The 19,274-nt window shown below is 46.5% G+C and overlaps 1 protein-coding gene across 1 annotated transcript in view; it reads right to left on the bottom strand.

Moving 5' to 3' along the window:
* The window catches only part of COL27A1 (collagen type XXVII alpha 1 chain), a 349,655-nt gene that overhangs the window by 282,688 nt on the left and 47,693 nt on the right, over positions 1 to 19,274 (bottom strand). The window contains exons 4-5 of the mRNA XM_056860156.1: positions 16,649 to 16,702; positions 10,226 to 10,279 (exon numbers count right to left, since the gene is read on the bottom strand). Of these exons, the coding sequence (XP_056716134.1) occupies positions 10,226 to 10,279; positions 16,649 to 16,702 (108 nt within the window). The remainder of the gene's footprint in view (positions 1 to 10,225; positions 10,280 to 16,648; positions 16,703 to 19,274) is intronic.

A 19,274-nucleotide genomic window follows, 5' to 3' on the forward strand; every position in this document is an offset into this window, starting at 1 on the left:
GGGGTACGGGGGGGGTGGGTTAAGCCTTCCCACACACACACACAATTTTCTGGTACGGCCTCAGGGAGTGCTACTTGCCCTGCTACTTGCCCATTGGCACTTGTGGCTTATGGCTAAGTACATGTGCAGGGTTTTCAGCTCCAGGTTGGGAAATACCTGGAGATTTTTGGGAGCAGAGCCTAAGGAAGGCAGGGTTTGGATGCCACAGAGTCCAATTGCCAAGTTGCAGCTCTCCAGCTACCACCTGGAGGTTGGCAACCCTACACATGTGCATGTTTTGGATTCCCAAATATATTGAGGGTTACATGATTTTCAGATCTATTTGATTTTGTGTGCGCGTATGCTAGGAGTTCCACGATCAGAGATCCTAAACATTTCTCCACTGTACAAAGAAACCACACAGGGGCCCTCTGCAGACTGGGTCCACAGTGCCCAGAGAGGGGGTAGTTAACGCCTTCCTTTTTCCTATATCGTTTTCCCTACCTAATATGGAGAAAGCCAACGTGGTGTAGTGGTTAAGTGCAGCGGACTCTAATCTGGAGAACTGGGTTCAATTCCCCACTCCTCCACATGAAGCCTGCTGGGTGACCATGGACCAGTCACAGTCCTCTCAGAGGCAGGCAATGGCAAACCACCTCCGAGCCTCTCTTGCCTTGAAAACCCTACAGGGTCGCCATATGTCAGCTGTGACTTCATGGCACTTTCCACCACCATCTGATCTGGACCTGTAGAGCTGCTCTTTGCCCCATAGGACTACCTGTATCTTTGCCCCATAGTTGTTTCAGTGAGGAAGATGGTGCAGGGAAGTGCATGATTAAAGCTACCTGCCCCTATACCACAGTCCCGATCTGAATCGGACTTCCGCACAGCTTCTATTGGCAAAATAAAATTATTTGGGAGCTCCAGCCACCGAATGCCCAGGATGATCTTGTGGGTACTGAAATCTTGCCTTCTATTATGTGGCCATTTGTAATCTTGTGGATGGTTTTATGAAGCAGGGTTTTAGGTTAGTATATTTTTTGCCATGGTCCGCAGCCCATGCCCTGGGATCAAAATTACTGCTTGAATCAACTAAGCACGCTTAGAAATGCTTGGCAGCCCTCAGTTTTTCCACAATATTGAATTGTCTAGAGCATTTGGTGTTACTCAACTTCACCTCTGGCCCGTCTGTAAAGTGGAAATTTTATCCTTAACTGCCTAATCATGTCGGGAAATTAAAATGGTTGCAAAGTGCTTTGGAGATTCTCATCAGAAAATCGCTATTGTATAAATTTTGTAAAAAGGGTTTTCATGTTACCAAAAAAAAAAATATTTACCAATATTTTCCCAGTCATGGAAAAACAGCTGGATGAGAAGGGATTCCTAATCATCTCTGGGCAGCATCAGCCTGGTCTCACACTTCCTTCCAATTCCCGCAAATCATCCACTTGTTTCTCAGTGCCTCCCCACCCCCACCCTAACACACACAAAATACACCACAAACCGATCCAAGTGGAGATATATTATTGGGGGACTTTTTTGAAAAACAGACTGCAGAGAGCACTGCTGATTCAGTACAGATGTAGCTGCCCAAATTCTGAATGAAGACCTACAGCTTTGCCAAGCGGTAAATGAAGTCATGCAGATAATTCCACTTTGCATGCAGCTGTTATCATAGCTGGAGTTCCTTTTCTGTAGCATCCTCAATACAGGCCTTGGAGCAAATTGTGGGCTTTGCTCGTATAGGGAGTGGCAAGGAAACGTCCTCAAAGTGTGTGGGGGGGGGGGAGAAGAGGGAGAGGGAAAATCCTTATCTTGCGTAAGCAGCTCGTATATGTATCCATTAATTTCTCTTTCCCTTTTACAACATTTATTTAAAGACCGGGAACATTTGTCACTCTGTGTTGCACCCAAAAATCAAAGGATCAGAAAACGTTTCCCAAAGATTACAGCTGCATTCACAAGTAACACTAAAACACTTACAGGCAGCTGTTTCCAGAACTTCTAGCATTTCACAGATGGAAATAGGGACACATGGGGTGGGGGGAGCCTATTTGCAAATGAGGTCTCATTCGTTTCAGCAAGTTCAACTCCTTCCGGTTACACATTATAAAAGACTGCCTGGCTGAATTCATTCACTTGCCCTGCACTGGATTAAAAGCCCATGAGGAGGAGGTTTGTTGTTTGGGGTAAAGAAATATATTTAAGAAACAGAATCATCCTATATTACATCACTGGCAAACGAAAATCAACCTCCCCATTGAAGAAGATGATATGGCAGGCTATACACCGCACGGGACCTTAGTGTTCATGTGTATATATTTATGAGCACACATTGGTATGTGTGCTCATAAATATATACACATGAACACTAAGTTCCCGTAGGGTTGCCAGGTCCCTCTTTGCCCCCGGCAAGAAGTTTTTGGGGCAGGAACCTGAGGAGGGTGGGATTAGCGGAAGGGAGGGACTTCAATGCCATAGAGTCCAATTGCCAAAGAGGCCGTTTTCTCCAGGTGAACTGATCTCTATCGGCTGGAGATCAGTTGTTATAACAGGAGATCACCAGCTAGTACCTGGAGGTTGGCAACCCTACACCAGAGTAAAAGTGCATCCACTCGCCAATTTCTCCACCCATAAGAAATTGCCCAGGTTTCACGGTCAGCCACTGAAGCCAGGTGACAGCCATGTTACCTGAGACTTGATTGGTAGACTCACATAGGAGGACTCTTTGCTTGCTGTCCCTAATATGTAGAACTTATGGAACAATCCGCATAAACTTCAAGGAAAACTTGAAAAAGTTTCTATTCACACAGGACTTTGAATGAAATCAGTAACAGCCTTGAGAACTTAATGCTGTCAATTATTTCACAGATATTTCTGTGTTTATATGGGGCTGGATTCGAGTTCAGTAGCCCCTTGAAGACCAAAACAGATTTCCAGAGTATAAGCTTTTGAGAGTCAAAGTTCCCTTCATCAGATACAAGGATATCCTGAACTTTTATATCTCAGTCAGAACCTAGGAGGGGTGTATTATATAAGAGACTCAGGGATCTCTTCTATACTTGTCAAGGATGCTTTAGGTTGATCCTGCATTGAGCAGAGGGGTGGACTAGATGGCCTGTACGGCCCCTTCCATCTCTATGATTCTATTCAATTCCTACATGTGTCTAATAAAGGGAGCTTTGACTCTCCAAGGTGTATGCTTTGGAGAACTTGTTGGTCTTTAAGGTGCCACTGGACTTGAATCTGGCTCTTCTACGGCAGATCAACCTGGCTCCCCATCTGAAACTATTTATATGGTGTTGTTTTCATTGACGGTTGGCTGTCTTGGGTGCTTCTTTTGAAGCAAAAAAGGTAGTATGTAAATTTACTAAATAAACACATGGAGAGCATGGGAAAGTCCTGCACTGCTAAGAACAAAAACACAAGAAACCCACACTACCAGCATTGTCACAACACATCCAGCAAACACAAAAATAAGGGCAAATCTGGGACCCTGATATACCAGGGACCAGAAAATAGAAACAGTTCCTGGAAAATAGAGACATCTGGAGCCTAGGACTTTTTCCTCAGAAAAGGAAACCTGAAAAGGAAGTTGGGAGGAATCATCTCATTGAAAAAACCCTGATTGATTGATTGATTGATTGATTGAGTGATTGAGTGACTGTGTGTAAAGTGCTGTCAAGTCATAGCCGAGTTAGGGCAACCCCCAGCAAGAAGCTTTCAAAGTAAGTGAGAAGCAGAGGTGGTTTGCCATTGCCGTCCCCTACAGAGACTTCCCTGGTGGTCTCCCTTACAAGTACTGACCCTGCTTAGCTTCCAAGAGCCGACGAGTTTGGGCTATACCATGCTGCCTTCCCAAACATTATAGTAGCCACCACAATATCAAAACAAAACGAACTGAAACTAAAATAGAAAGAAAAAGCTACAGCGAGCTGTCAGTCCCCCAAATTCACGGGAGGATAAAACTGTCTTGACTTATTGCTCAAGGGACAATAGAGTTAGCACCCAGCTAAATTTCTCCCAGGGAGAAGGTGGTAAACTGGCATCACCTGAGAGAAGGCCATACCTGAAGTCATCACCCACCTAAGGTACCTGGAGCCGGACCTCCAAAGCACAATAAGAGCAGACACCTTGGTCCCCAAACTGTTTAGAGTTTCACAGATCGAATCATGGGGAGCTGCTGGGGCTCAGTGACAGCTCATCTCCTTTGCATGCCAAAAGTCCCAGGTTCAAATCCCAGCGCCTCCACAAGAAAGGATTAAGTATTAGGCAATATGAAAGGCTCTGTCTGGGACCGTGGAGACCTGCTGCCTACCTGAGTGGATAATATTGACTTTGACAGACCAAGGGTCTGACTCAGTTTAAGGCAGCTTCATGTGTTCATATATTCAACCCTCCATTATTAATTGTGCCTGAAACCTAAATGGAATCCACACACATGAACACACATGTGAAGCTGCCTTACACTGAATCAGAAAATCTGTCCATCAAAGTCAGTATTGTCTACTCAAGACTTGCAGCAGCTCTCCGGAGTCTCAGGTGCTGTTCTTTCATAAGCTGTCTTATATTGAGCCAGACCATTGGTCAAGTGTAGTTTAGCATAGTCCATCATTTAATTATTTGAGGTCAGTATTGTCTACTCAGTCTAGCAGTGGCTGTCCAGGGTCTCAGGCAAAGGTCTTTCACATCACCTACTACCTGATCTTTCCCTCTGGAGATGCCAGGTATTGAACTTGGGATCTTCTGCATGCAAAGCAGAGGCTCTTAGATTAGGGATGTATGAAAATGGCCCTTTTCATTTCTTTTTGCTTTTGGCTGTTCTTACTGAGAATCTTTTAATTTCATCGATTTTTGTTGCTTGTGTTCCTTATACACACACATACACACACTCACATAATACTGATGCAAAAAAGCGCAATGGGGAAAATTCAATATAAGGGAACAGAGTTTGATTCATACAAGGGAAAAGCAAAACAAATATTTATTTATTTTAGTAAAAACAGCAGAGCTTTGAAATTTGGAAGCATCCTCAGTGGCATCTTTGAATATTGGCAAAATATTTTCAGACTAGCAAGTCCTGGCTGCTGTATTCTGAAAAAGCTGAAGCATCCAAATAGTCTTCAAGAGCAGCCCTACATGCAACATGTTGCAGTAGTCTAACCTAGCACCACAGTTTGGTGCTATCGTTGTTTGTTTTGTACCAAATGTGCTATGCCACCTCTGTAGGGTCTGCCAGCTCATTTAGACCACCATCCATCACAGCAAAGGGACTGGCACAGTTCCAGTGCCCATTACAACACCCATCGTTTGGAGAAGCCTGGAACTTGATGCACACCTTAAAGGGGTTGCATTTATCCTTTGTCATCAAGGTAGTTTGCATTTTCCTCATTGGGAGGGGCTGTGGCTCAGTGGCAGAGCATCTGCTTGGCATGCAGACGGTCCCAGGTTCAATCCCCAGAATCTCCAGTTAAAGGGACCAGGCAAGTAGGTGATGTGAAAGACTTCTGCCTGAGACCCTGGAGAGCCGCTGCAGGTCTGACAATACTGACTTTGATGGACCAAGGGTCTGATTCAGTAGAAGGCAGCTTCATGTGTCCCTCCTTCTTCCCTTTCTTGTAATGGTGCACTTTATTTTAAATACAATGCTGAATATGAACAGTCCCACTCATGACCCGTACATACAGCACTAACTTCAAAGACGTGCAAAAGGCGCAGGGGGGTGGGGAGATTTGTGACACAGCCAAGCAGAAGAGGTTTTGCAAGATTAGGACTTTCCCCACCCCTCCCTATCTGTGGTAGACATGTGGCTATGTTAATTATATTACATTTTGTAAGTAATCTGCCTTGAGTCCCACTGAGAAGGGCGGGCTAAAAATGAGGCAAATAAAATAAATATTCAAATAAATATTTCTTCAATGCTTATAGAAAAGACGCAGGTCAATGAACGAGACAGTGACATTGGGAGCCATTTGTCTATGCCATCTGCAGAAAGGTTAGTACTTCTGTATGGAGGCACTAACTTTTATACTGCCCAAGCCTAGCACAATGAGAGCCAAGCAATGGTCAATGCACAAGTTACATGTGATTTTCCCCCTCCAGTGTCATATTTTATTAAGTGTAGAGATCATAGCCCTGACCTGGATGGCCCAGGCTAGCCTGATCTCGTCAGATCTCAGAAGCTAAGCAAGGTCAGCCCTGGTTAGTATTTGGATGGGAGACCACCAAGGAAGTCCAGATTGCTGTGCAGAGGAAGGCACTGGCAAACCACCTCTGATAGTCTCTTGCCATGAAAACCCCATAAGGGGTCGCCATGAGTCGGGTGCGACTTGACGGCCCTTTACACACACACACACACACACACACACACACACACACACACACAGATCATAATCTGCAGTGGCAAACTGGTACAGTTGGAGGGACTTCCTTTTCCACTCCTGCAATTTTCCTGCAAAAAATCATTCTTCAAAAGCCACTCCCCCAACACACACCGCTATATAGAATGGGGTGGGGATATGATATCCAAAGGAAACACGGCAATGGAGGCTGATGTGCCAGTAGCCACAGTAGCCGTAGATTGACAATACCTGAGTGTTGGCCCCTGGGGGAGCAGGTCAAGTGGAAGTCTGGCCAGTCCCAAAAGTGAATTGAGCGACTCTGCTCTACAACATACTGCACTTGCCTCTTGCCCACATGAAAACCTGCAAAACTTATAACCTCTGCAATTAGAAACAGATCTCCTCGTACTCCCAACTGCAAGCAATGTTTAATACATCAAAGCTCCCAGCTGCCAAGGCCACGCTCCCAACGGAAGCACAGCCTCGCTCTATCATTATGGGAAAAGCAGGCCAACCCCGAACTGCAGGAAACATTCAAGCATGTCAGCTCACAGGAGAGCTGTAAGTGTTACTCCTGCAACGGCTTCTTCCAAAAGCATCTGAAAGCCCTCCAGCCACCCACCCAAGCCAGCCCCAGAATGCCCCTTGAGTGCTCCACCGGGTCATCAGGAAGCAGCGCTTTCCCTTTTCCTCGCCAGCTAATGAGGCAGGAAGCTCATCTCCAGCGCTAACAGATGTTCCTGTCAAACCAGAGATTCTCTGACACTATCAGAAGCTTCACCAACTAAACACACAAAGTCACCCGCGGCTGCTGTCAGGAACAAAGGAGACGCCGAGCAGTAAGGCAGCGGTGGAGACACTGACAACCTGGCAGCTGAGCCAAAACGGATGGTCAACTTCTCTGTCCTTGTAAAGAGTCTGATTTTTTTTTAATCGGGAAAATGAGACCAAAATATAGACCACTGCCACACAAGTAAGCTGTAAGCATTTCTTTTGACGCATGTAAGGGTGCAGCCAGAAAATGCACTGTGTTAAAGCACAATCCTAACTGATACTTCGCGTTAGGGAGAATTTTTACTTGGAAGGAAACAGGCAGCAGCCGCACCCCTTTCGCTATCTGTCCAAACTAATTAAGCACAAATTTTCATCTATGCAACGAAGCATCCTGCTACATCAAAACCTTGTTAATTCACCAGATTATAGTCAAATTTCTCTTCACCTGCCCATCCACCCACAAAAGTGAAAAAACGAGTTTACACAGCATACTTCCTTTTCCAAGCAAACAGGTTTGGGAAGGCATTTTCAATGGAGGATTGCATTTTACTCTTACACTCCAAATGTATTTTATATCATAAAATCCAAGTAGTCCCGCATCCTCTTTTCAGTGATAGCCAAGCAGATGCTTCCAAGAAGCTCTGAATAGCAGAATGAAAGCAGTGGTTCTCATCTACTTTTGCCCCACAGTAACCAATATTTATAGGTATATTGCCTCTGAACATGGGAGGATCCATTTAGCCAACATACCTAGAGTTGGTTTTTATATGCCGACTTTCTCTACCACTTAAGGAAGAATCAAACCAGCTTACAATCACCTTCCCTTCCCCTCCAACAGACACCCTGTGAGGTAGGTGGGGCTGAGAGAGCTCTAAGAGAACTGTGACTAGCCTAAGGTCACCCAGCTGGCTTCATGTGGAGGAGTGGGGAAACAAATCCAGTTCACCAGATTAGCGTCCTCCACTCATGTGGAGGAGCGGGGAATCAAACCCGGTTCTCCAGATCAGACTTATCAGGGACCCCATTTGCACCCTGCGGGGGTTGTCGGCTTGCGGGGACCAGGCACCATCTTGGCCAGCGTTTTCAGGCCCCTTGCAACTTGCACGAGCCCCTGCAGCATTCCCTGCCAGCCGGCCAATCAGGTGGCTGCCTCAGTTACCTGCATTTTACCGGTTCTCATTTGAGAGGGTCTGTGGTTTATGCTGTGGCTGTTAATTGTTCTGTTCCTTTTTTGCTACTGTCAGCACTAGCTAGGTGGTTTTAGCATTGGGCTGGATCCTTTGGGGTGAAGATTGGGCTTGTGTGCCCATCATCCCAGTTGGGGTCCCCATTAAGGGGTCTTGGGGGCATTGTTTAACGAGGCATGCCCAGCTTGTGGGCTGCTGGCATCTCCTCGCCCCCAGGTGGCAGGGGGATCACATGGGGGCCTGCGGCCAAGTGTTCCAATATAGCTGCCATCCCAGGTGTTTTTCCTTCAGTGGGCAGACTGGGATGGGTTTTGTCCATCGGGAGGCAGGAAGGTTGCTCAGTGCCATGGATCCATTCATTGCTCTAATCCAATCCAACCCAGTCATAGTGTGGTCTCAGTTACTGGTCCAGCACCCAGTCACCGCTGCGGCTGCAAAAATTACGATACCATTCTTAGAAGAGAGGAAGATTTTTCACGCTAAGCCCCATAATGTTGGAAATTGAGCAGGTAGCACACAAGAACACCTTGACTGGGGGAGATTGCTTGGCTTTGCACAGTCAGCAGCAAAGATGATAGCTTTTGATTCTGACTTATAAAATAGGATTTGTTCTTAAAATTACACTAAGTAGCATGATTACACTAAGTAGTATGATGCTAAGCCCCTAAATGCTGGAAACTGAGAAGGTAGCACACAAGAACACCTTGTCTGGGGTAGATCTCTGCTTGGCTTTGCACAGCCAGCAGCAAAGATGATAGCTGTTCATTCTGACTTATAAAATAGGATTTTTATTTTTATTTTTTCAATTACACTAAGTAGTATGATCTGGAAGTAATTGAGAAGAACCATAAATAAGACAGGCTACAATGTAGTAGGTTTTTGTTCTTTTTTTAACAGCCTCCCTTTTTCTGACTATATAACAGGGCCTTTAAATTCAGAACAGCTGCTGCCCGCCAACACATCTCCAGTGCCTAATTCTCAATCAGACAGAGGCAACTGGCCAGTTTAGTGGAAATCTTTTTCCAGATCATCAAGAGTGTATTAGAGCACACTAGCTGACGAAGGGAGGAAAGGGGGGGGGGAGAACAAGGAAGGAAAAAGAAAAAGAAATGAGTTTTCCTTGAACTGGCCATGAACTTCTAAATCTACTGTTTTCGACCCAGAGATATCCTTTTATAAACACCTTCCCTAATCTTGCACATGCAAGAAGCAGCCTAAACCTAAGAATGAACACAATTGCAACGCTGGCTAAAATTCTGTTCAATATTGCCCTTTAAAGTGCTTTTCAGTTCTTCCGTGGTTGGTCTGCACGTGTGAACAGAAAGCCGTTTTGAATGTGGTTGGTCTGCATTTCCTGAGCTATCCGACAGCCGCTCAAAGAAGGTGCATTTATGATCATATTGCAATCTTCCTGGAGCTTTAGGATGCACATGCGATTTCAGCCTAAGGTCAGCGGTCCACCTAACAAAACCTATTTTCTGGTGGCAGCCAGGAAGACAAGGCCAATATTCCTCCCTGGCTGTTAATTCCCAGCATCAGATCTCTGGAGGCTGCTTTTCTAATATCAGCTAGGGTTGCCAGCCCAGTGAGGGCAACCGGCAGGAGCTTTTGGGGGGCAGGGACATATAAATTGGCATCACTCCGATGCCGCAACATCACTTCCGGCACAAACCCGGAAGTGACATCATCACGTCAGGGAACTGTTGTTGTATTTCCTGAAACACTATGGTTTTACCATAGACTGTTGATGGAATCCTAGAGTGTCACTCCAATGTGACAGCATCAGTTCTGGGTTCAAATGAGGAGTGACATTGCGGTGTCGAAGTGACACCAGTTTTCTCCCACCACCATACTAAGCAGAGGTCAAGAATGAAATCTTCTGGGCAGGAGACCTGGCAGCTCTAATGTCAACACCCGTAGGCCTAACCCCCGAATTTCACTTACCTTAAGGCCAGGTGGACCAGGCCGGCCAGGATTCCCATGAGGGCCAGGAGGTCCCTGAAAAAAAGAAGGAAAGCAAGACTAAAATCTGAATGATTAAAAATTTGCCCTGTACCCTTTCCCCTGTTGACCCTTCTTTACCTGGGCAGCTGCCTTTTTTCTTTCCAGTTTGTGACCTTTATTGGGATTTGGACACCCACAATTCCACAGTGCTACCCACCAAACACCTGATCATTCAAAAAATGCTGAGCTAAACCTAGATTACTGTAATAGTGTCCCAAGTTAAACACATACTTTCCCCCTGCAAGAGCACTTTGGAGATCTACATCCATGCCACTCAAGTTCAAGGACAAGCGAGTGTCTTTCTGCAACCATCTGCTGAAGATGGAGGGTGAGAGATTCAACACAGATAAAAGGAAGTGTTTCTTCACACAATGTATAGTTAAATTGTGGAACTCCCTGCCCCAGGATGTGGTGACGGCTGCCAACTTGGAAGGCTTTAAGAGAGGAGTGGACATGTTCATGGAGGAGAGGGCTATTCATGGCTACTAATAAAAATGGATACTAGTCATGGTGCATATCTATCCTCTCCAGGATCAGAGGAGCATGCCTATTATATTAGGTGCTGTGGAACACAGGCAGGATAATGCTAATGCAGTTGTCTTGCTTGTGGGCTTCCTAGAAGAACCTGGTTGGCCACTGTGTGAACAGACTGCTGGACTTGATGGGCCTTGGTCTGATCCAGCATGGCCTTTCTTATGTTCTTAACCAGCACTAGAAAGCAGGCTGTCTATTTAACTTATAGGTAAACGTCCCAGTGGCCCTCTTTGTTAGGGGACCACTGGTGGCCTGGAACAAGCAGAGCAAGTGGTACCTCAGGGGCCACTTGGCTTAGACTTTTAATCAACAATGGCTGTTGGAAGCAGTTCAGAAATTGCCACCTACCCACACTGCTGCCATTTTGAGGAAGAAGCACTAATGCCCATTTTTGGTGCTCCTCAGCCAAGTGGCCCTTGAAGCACTGGCTTGTGATGCCACTGGGGCTGCTCAGTTTGGCCAGCCCCAGGGCTATTTGCACCTCCCAGTCCACTCCTGCTAGAGGACCAGTCTGCTATAGCATGAGACTGCTGCATTTAGGATTAACCCTCATCTAGCCCCAGAGATCAGCTTTCCTGCCAAGTGGCCCTGATACAAAGTGCAGGCTAGGATTGCCAGCTCCAGGTTGGGAAATACCTGGAGATTTTTGGGGTGGAGCCAGAGGAGGGCGGGGTTTGGGGAGGGACTTCAATGCCATACAGTCCAATTGCCAAAGCAACCATTTGATCTTCCTACATCTGGATAAGTAGGGTTGCCAAGTGCCAGGTGGTGGCAGGCAAACCCCCGCCAATCCACCTAGCTGCCCGCTGACCAGCTGAGGGTCGGAGGGCAACGTGTGCATGCGCGCCTGCCCTCAGCAACACATCACTTCCGGTTTACACCCGGAGGTGTTGCATCACGAGGGGCCTTTACCACTCAAACTCTTTGGAGTGGGGTTTTTGGAGTGGAGGTTTTTGGAGTGGAGGTGGGGGGGGTTTCGCACGCACCTGAGAGTGCTGCATCGCAAGGGGCCTTTACCACTCAAATTCAGTTTGAGTGATAAAGGCCCCCTGCAATGCAGCACTTCCAGGTGTAAACTGGAAGTGATGCAGCACTTCTGGGCATGCGCGAACCCCCCACCTCCACTCCAAAAACCTCCCGCCGAAGGAGAAGAGGGACCTGGTAAACCTATGGATAAGCCTACTTACCTGTAATCCTTACCTGGGGTTAAGAATAAGAAGATTACTCTATAGACAATGTATCTAGAGCAAAACTTCATTGGAATTGGATTCTTTTTGTCATGACTGTACATACCAATAGTCATTCTTGATGCACATGTTTTGTACAAGTTGCTAATATAGAATTTTTGTGTAGTTGTATTGATTGGGGGGCCTTTCTGTGTTAAGACTTTGTGTAACTGCGTTTTATACACAGAGGTGTCATTTTTTTGCCAGTACCTGGAGGTTGGCAATCCTAGTGCAGGTGCAATTTACCTTCTACCGCCTGATCCATGATCCTGCCTGCGTCCCAAATGACAAGGTCTTGTATATGGCCCTTGACACCTAAGAGGTCCCTTTCCCTGGGTGGGATTTGGGATGAATCTCCCACTTCAAAGCTAAACACTCTGTCTAAATTGCCACGCAGGCTTTTAACTAATCCCCAAAGGAGGTCTAGACACAAGCACACATTATTCATGTCTCTTCACAAAAATACACAAAACCACTTTAATGAAGGGATGAAGAGAAGACAGACACTGTTTGTTTATTTTAGCTCTGCGCCTGCTTTTCGCTTCAAATATGTTTAAAAGTGGTTTACATTTTTAAAAGGTAAAAACTGGATAGACCTTGCGGCTTCCTCTCTGACAGTCTCAGCAATGGCAGCTGGAGGAAGGGGGTCCCTCAGCTGGAGCTGGATCCAGGCGCGACAGTCACTGTACTAGTGGACCATTGGCAAGTTTCTGTGCCTAATAGTGGCAGGGATTCTTGCAAGGAATGCTGAGCCAGAACGCATTCATGATGACCTAACACAGATTAGTTACCTGTTCAGATATCCCAAATTTCCATTCTGGCTTTGTAAATTTAACACATACCTGCATGGGGATTGGGGTAAGTAGGCCATGCGAGATTGACACTGGCTCACCGCTGATTTAAAGGTATTTCCATTTTCCCTTAGCACCCTGTTGTACTTGTGGTCAGAATGGGTCAAGTGTGGTTTTCTCAATGTGCCATGCAGAGATGTGGGGGGGCAGGGCAAGCGGAAAGTCTAATCCGCATTGGTAATCGTACCCAACATGGGAAGGTGGGGCCTAAGACAAGCCACGCTGGTTGGGTGCCAACCTCCAGGTTGGGCCTTGAGTTCTCCTAGAATTACAACTGATCTCCAGACAAAAGAGGTCATTTTCCAGCGTGGTTTGGAGTGGTTAAGAGCAGTGGTTTGGAGTGGTGGACTCTGATCTGGAGAACCGGGTTTGGTTCCCCGCTCCTCCACATGAGTGGCGGACGCTAATCTGGTGAACTGGGTTGGTTTCCCCCCTCCTCCACAGAAAGCCAGCTGGGTGACCTTGGGCTAGTCACAGCTCTCTTAGGTTCTCTCAGCCCCACCTCCCTCACAGGGTGTCTGTGGTGAGGAGAGGAAGGGAAGGTGATTGTAAGCTGGTTTGATTCTTCCTTAAGTGGTAGAGAAAGTCAGCATATAAAAACCAACTCTTCTCCTTCTTCCTCCTTGGATAAAATAGCAGCTTAGGAGGGCAGACTCTATACAGGGGTCCCCAGCATTGTGCCTATGGCCGCCATGGTGCCTGCTGATACCTTTCCTGGTGCCCACCAAATATTTTTAGAAAGTGGGTTGAGCCAGGTGGGCATTTGTTGAGCAAGGCTTCTGATTGGCCACTGGAGACTTGGTTGGCTGTGCAGAATTTTAAGAATGTGCTTTAGCAGCATCTGCCACCACAGCACAAGGATCATAACTGTGTGACTCAAGGTAAGCTACGGCACCACTTTGTGGCTGGCTCCACTTCCTGTGGCAACTATTTTGTAGCTACTCCCATTATACTGTGTCAGAATTCCATATATTCTACAGTATTCCATACGAACTAGGAGAAACAGTTGTTGTTCCCCAGGTACCGCTTCCAAATCTCCAGGAATTTTCCGAGCCAGAACTGGCAACCTTACCTGCCATGTCAGCCCCAGAGTACACCTAGTCTAGCAATGGCCGGCCAGATGTTTCTGGGAAGCCTTTCCCTGCTGTTGGTTCCCCAGCATTGGATATTCAAGAATACATTGCATCTGACCATGGAAGTTTCATTCCTAGCAATCATGGTTAAGAACTGTAGACAGACCACAAGTTTATCTAATGCTTTTATGTGTGTGTGTAAAGTGCTGTCAAGTCGCAGCCAACTTATGGTGACCCCTTATGGGGTTTTCAAGGCAAAAGACTAACAGAGGTGGTTTGCCAGTGCCTTCCTCTGTATAGCAACCCTGGACTTCCTTGGTGGCCTCCCATCCAAATACTAACCAGGGCTGACCCTGCTTAGCTTCTGAGATCTGACGAGATCAGGCTAGCCTGGGCCATCCAGGTCAGGGCAATGCTTTTATACTACATCAGGATTGCTTTCAGGATCAGATCAAAGACCCATCTAGTCTATTAAACTGTTACCCATGGTGGCCCACCAAATGCCCCAGGAAGCCCACAAGCAGAGCAGGAAAACAGCAGTATGCCCCACGCCTCCCCCAGCAACTGGTATTCAGAGGCATACTTCCCCTGAGCATAGACAGGAGTTATTTAAGAGTAATGAATGTGGAGGAAGAAGAAGAGCTGGTTTTTATATGCCGACTTTCTCTACCACTTAAGGGAGACTCAAACCAGCTTACAATCACCTTCCCTTCCCCTCCCCACAACAAACACCCTTTGAGGCAGGTGGGGCTGAGAGAGCTCTGACAGAGCTGTGACTTGCCCAAGGTCACCCAGCTGGCTTTGTGTGTAGGAGTGGGAAAACAAATCCAGTTCACCAGATTAGCCTCCGCCACTCATGTGGAGGAGCGGAGAATCAAACCCAGGTCTCCAGATTAGAGTCCACTGCTCCAAACCACTGCTCTTAACCATTACGCTACGCTGGCTCTCCTGGGGAAGAATATCAGGCTGGCTCTCCTGGGGAAGAATATCAGGGCGTGATCTTGCATATGTCTGAATTGCCTAACCGAAACAAACCAAGCCAGAGTACAGCTTCACACTGAAGGTCCCTCAACCTCAGCACCGGAAACACAAAATTCACAGGAGGTTTTATTGTAAGTCACTCTTTTCTTCAAGAGCCACCAGTAGGCCAACAGCAGAAGAGGGGAAAAGACTCCTCGAACAATCCTTCAATGTGTTCTCTAAAAAAGGGGTCAGGAGGACAATTCCCAAAAGGTGGCGGGGCTCATAATCTGGATGGAATGTCATTCACGTGAAGAAGTAGGAAAAAAGCCATCTCTTTGGGAAACTGAGAGAGAACGCCAGCCAGCAAATCTTCCCAACACTAGTAGCAACAGGAACCCTTCCTTAGAAGCATCTTCTTTTCTAGTAGTCTACTGGTTCAAAGGCTTCGTACACCAACAAGAAGAGCGTGTGTTTTTTATCCCTCTCCCAGTCTGTCAAGATAGGTCCAGATGCTTATTTACAACTCATGTTTGGGGATTTGAGGGCTAGGCGGTGGGGTTGGGGGGGAGAGATGGGAAAGAATAGCAGCTTTTCTCCTCCTGACCTATGGATTCCACCCTGACCTTTGGCTTACTGAAGAAGGAGCAACATATTTGAAGGCAAGCCAAACAGAACTGTTGCTTTAAACACTTTTCTTTTTTCTTCCCCTCCCCTACAAGGGCCTTCCCAGTTTGCATGCAGGAGATGGCTGATGTCATGCAGCAGGCTTCAGTCTGCATACCGCAGCTTCTCAACCCAAAGGTGGGATATTTGTGGGGGGGGGGGGAGAGAAGTGGGCATCTCCAAAGCTTCTCTCTCAAAACCAAACATTGAACCCAGAGCTTTTTCCCTTTAAAAGACACACAAGCACAGACGGGGATTTGAGTGTGCCCACATTTCAGAGTATTTTACAAGTGAAAATAGTATGCAGATGTGTAAAGCAGTCCCCACACAACTACATGTGTCTTTTGCACACCTGAATCCAACCCAAGTATACAATGTCACCATCCATGTGCACCTTGATCTTGCACACCAGGGTGGTTACGTCGTGAGAACAGAGTGGGGATCTCCACCCAGCCTCTGAACCTTGACTATCTGAATAAAATCCTCCAAAATACACATAAAACAGTACAGATTCTAACCACAGACTGATTATTCCAGAGCCTTAAGCACGTTTGGTCTTATTTTAGTTGCCAGCCAGGCAAATCTGGCCATACTAACAGATAAATTTGGTACTGTATCTGACAAAAGGAGCGCTAGGATAATTATTCCCTAATTATGTATGTATGTATCTAACTTTTATTTGTTTGGAGACTTGATGGTCTATGACTGTGAATAAAGTCTATCAGATAGGTAGGATAGGACTATCAGGATAGGATTGGCTCCACTTTCCTCAGAGTCAAGCAACGCATTGCATGTGATATTCATGATCAGATCTCCAGACATGTTTTTTAATATTAAAGAGCAGCTGCCAGGGATGGGGCGGGGGGAACGGCAGTGTGAATTAGAGCCATACTGCGGGAAAGGAGAGCAGAATCCCCTATCTTCCAAAATCTCCCCTGCCCTTTTCTGACTCTGTATAATATTTATCAGTGGAAGTTCAATTGCACTGCTACAATATTCAGAGTCCCTTGGTCTTGGAGAATTATCCCACCCTCCCATAGACCCTTTACTTACCCGTGGGCCTCTCTTGCCAGGTGGTCCAGGTAACCCAGGCAGACCTGCAGGGCCCTACGAAGAGAAAATGAATGAATATTCAGTTAGTAGTTAAATACAGCAGCAAGCAGAAGCCCTCTAGATGCTTAGGCAAGATGGATGCAAACCTGGTAGTGAACAACAAACCAAGTATAATTACATCTAAACGCAGCGCTTATCCTTATATAAGCATCACAGAGCATGTAAGTGGCCATGTCTCTCCCTTGGTACAAGAGAAAGGTTCAATTCCAATACACAAAACTGGTGTTCTCCAAATGCATGCATTACTCTCATGGGTGATCATTAGGGTTGCCAACTTCCTAGTGGTGGCTGGAGATCTCCCGGGATCACAACTGATCTCCAGCCAACAGAGATCAGTTCACCTGGAGAAAATGGAAGGTTATGGCATTATAGCCCTTTGAAGCCCCTCCCCTTCCCAAACCCTGCCTTCCTCAGGCTCCACCTCCAAACTCTCTAGGTATTTCCCAACTCGGAGCTGGCAACCCTAGTGATTAGTCTTAACATTATTAAGGGTCATGTCTCCAAGTCCACAAACACAATGAGCAAACAGGAAAAAGCAATGACAGAACTGACTCTTTGTGGGCTGTATTGTCAGAGATCAATCTGTGTCAAAAACAAATGATCTTCCCCCTATTTGATGGTTTTGGACAGTCAATGGTAGCTTTAAAATTTACACTTGCAAGGGCTGAAGGGTGCTGAAGATAAAACTGTTAAATTATTTACTCTCTAGCATTCCAGCTGGACCAAAGAATCCCAAATCCCCAGAACACTGCTGGAGCTCTTAATTATCCTTGCATTTTTCTCTCTCTTTTGGCAGCATCAACGCTATGAATAAAGCAAGGTGTCTTCTTCAGGATTTATGTTCAAGTAGCTTGTTATGAATGATGGATTTTTTCCTTTGTATGAGAAGAGGGGGGATGAGAGAGACAGAGAAAGAGAGAGGCCAGAAGACTCAAGAATGCTTGGAAGCCGGCCCTAACTTCTCAAGAGCTCTGGAGACAGTACAGCTTTTACCAAAAGTAGACCTCAATGCTCAAAGGAGTTGCAGCCACTGTAAGACAGCAGGTGCAGACAGGGCCAAAATTAACAGCAGGGCATAGTTGGGTAGATCGCCAAGCATCCCATAATTCAGCTTCCAAGTAGCTATTGCCATTTTCTTCCCGGGAAAAGAAAGCTCATTCTCTCATGGGACAAAAACTTGGGTTCTTCAGTTCCTGGGGTGGAAACATTTGTTACTCATCCATCATAGAGTGAATGGGGAATCTCTGCACCAGGCCTCAGGCACCTATTCCCCATAGGCCTTGATTAGCTCCTATTCTTGGCTGCTGATTGACTGGGAGCCCTACATAGACTCCCTGCCTCTAGGAAACTCCCCAACATTCATCTGGCCACACACTAACTGCAACTCTAGATGCTCTCTCCCGATTGCCAAGATCTATTTGACCCTTGCCTACGGCTCTCGTCCTCCCTGACCTTTCCCCACACTAAGGACTGTTTCCATGTGATCAACCCACAGAAGCTGACTAACCACTGATGGCTGTGGGGTAGGAATGTCTCAGATCAAACCCAGCAGCCCGTCAAGAACACACACTCTGTGCTTACACCATGCACCGTATAGGAAAACAGGGGAAACTGCTGCCACCACTTTTTCATATAACTAAGGTTGCCAACCTCCAGGTAGCAATTGGACTCTATGGCATTAAAGTCCCTCCCCTCCCCAAACCCCGCCCTCTTCAGGCTCTGCCCCCAAAAACCTCCCACCAGTGGTGAAGAGGGACCTGGCAACCCTACATGTAACTGAAGGCTCATCTCTCCTTTTGCTCTGAATTAGCATATACTGTATTAGCATCTGGAAGCAATAAACTGAACATTTTGAGTGCACCTGCATGGGTGCTGCAATCAAGATGCACCCCCCCCTTTTTTAAGGGATTCAGCTTCTAGAGACGGAGGGAGGAGGGAGAAATCCGAAAAAAGTGCGCATACTAACATTTTCAGGGGGTAGGGTTGGCAACCTCCAGGTGGCGGCTGGAGATCTCCCGCTATGACAACTGATCTCCAGGCGATATAAATCAGTTCCCCTGGAGATCATAGGCGCTTTGGCAATTGGACTCTACGGTATTGAAGTCCCTTCCCTCTCCAAACTCCACCCTCCTCAGACTCCACCCCCAAAATCTCCAGGTATTTCCCAACCCGGAGCTGGCAACCCTGTCGGAAGGGGATCTGCAACATCTTACCCAAAAGTAAAACAGGGACAGGTGCCAGAAACATGACTCCCTCTGGTAAAATAGGGACAGTTGGAGTGTATGTAAACAAATTCAGAAGCAAGCACCAATGAAATGAATGGGTCTTAAGACTGATTTTTACATTACATGAGTTTGCCATCAAGCATGTGTGTAAAGAGCCGTCAAGTCATAGCTGACTTATGGCAACCTGTAGGATTTTCTAGGCAACAGACTTTCACAGGTGGCTTGCCATTGCCTCTGTGTCATGACCTGGTATTCCTTTGAGGTCTCCCATCCAAATACCAGCCAGGGCCAACCCTGCTTGTGTGTGTGTGTAAAGTGCCGTCAAGTCGCAGCCAACTTAT

This window comes from Euleptes europaea, chromosome 14 (genome assembly GCF_029931775.1).
Source record: "Euleptes europaea isolate rEulEur1 chromosome 14, rEulEur1.hap1, whole genome shotgun sequence".
Taxonomy (NCBI): Eukaryota; Metazoa; Chordata; class Lepidosauria; order Squamata; family Sphaerodactylidae; genus Euleptes; species Euleptes europaea.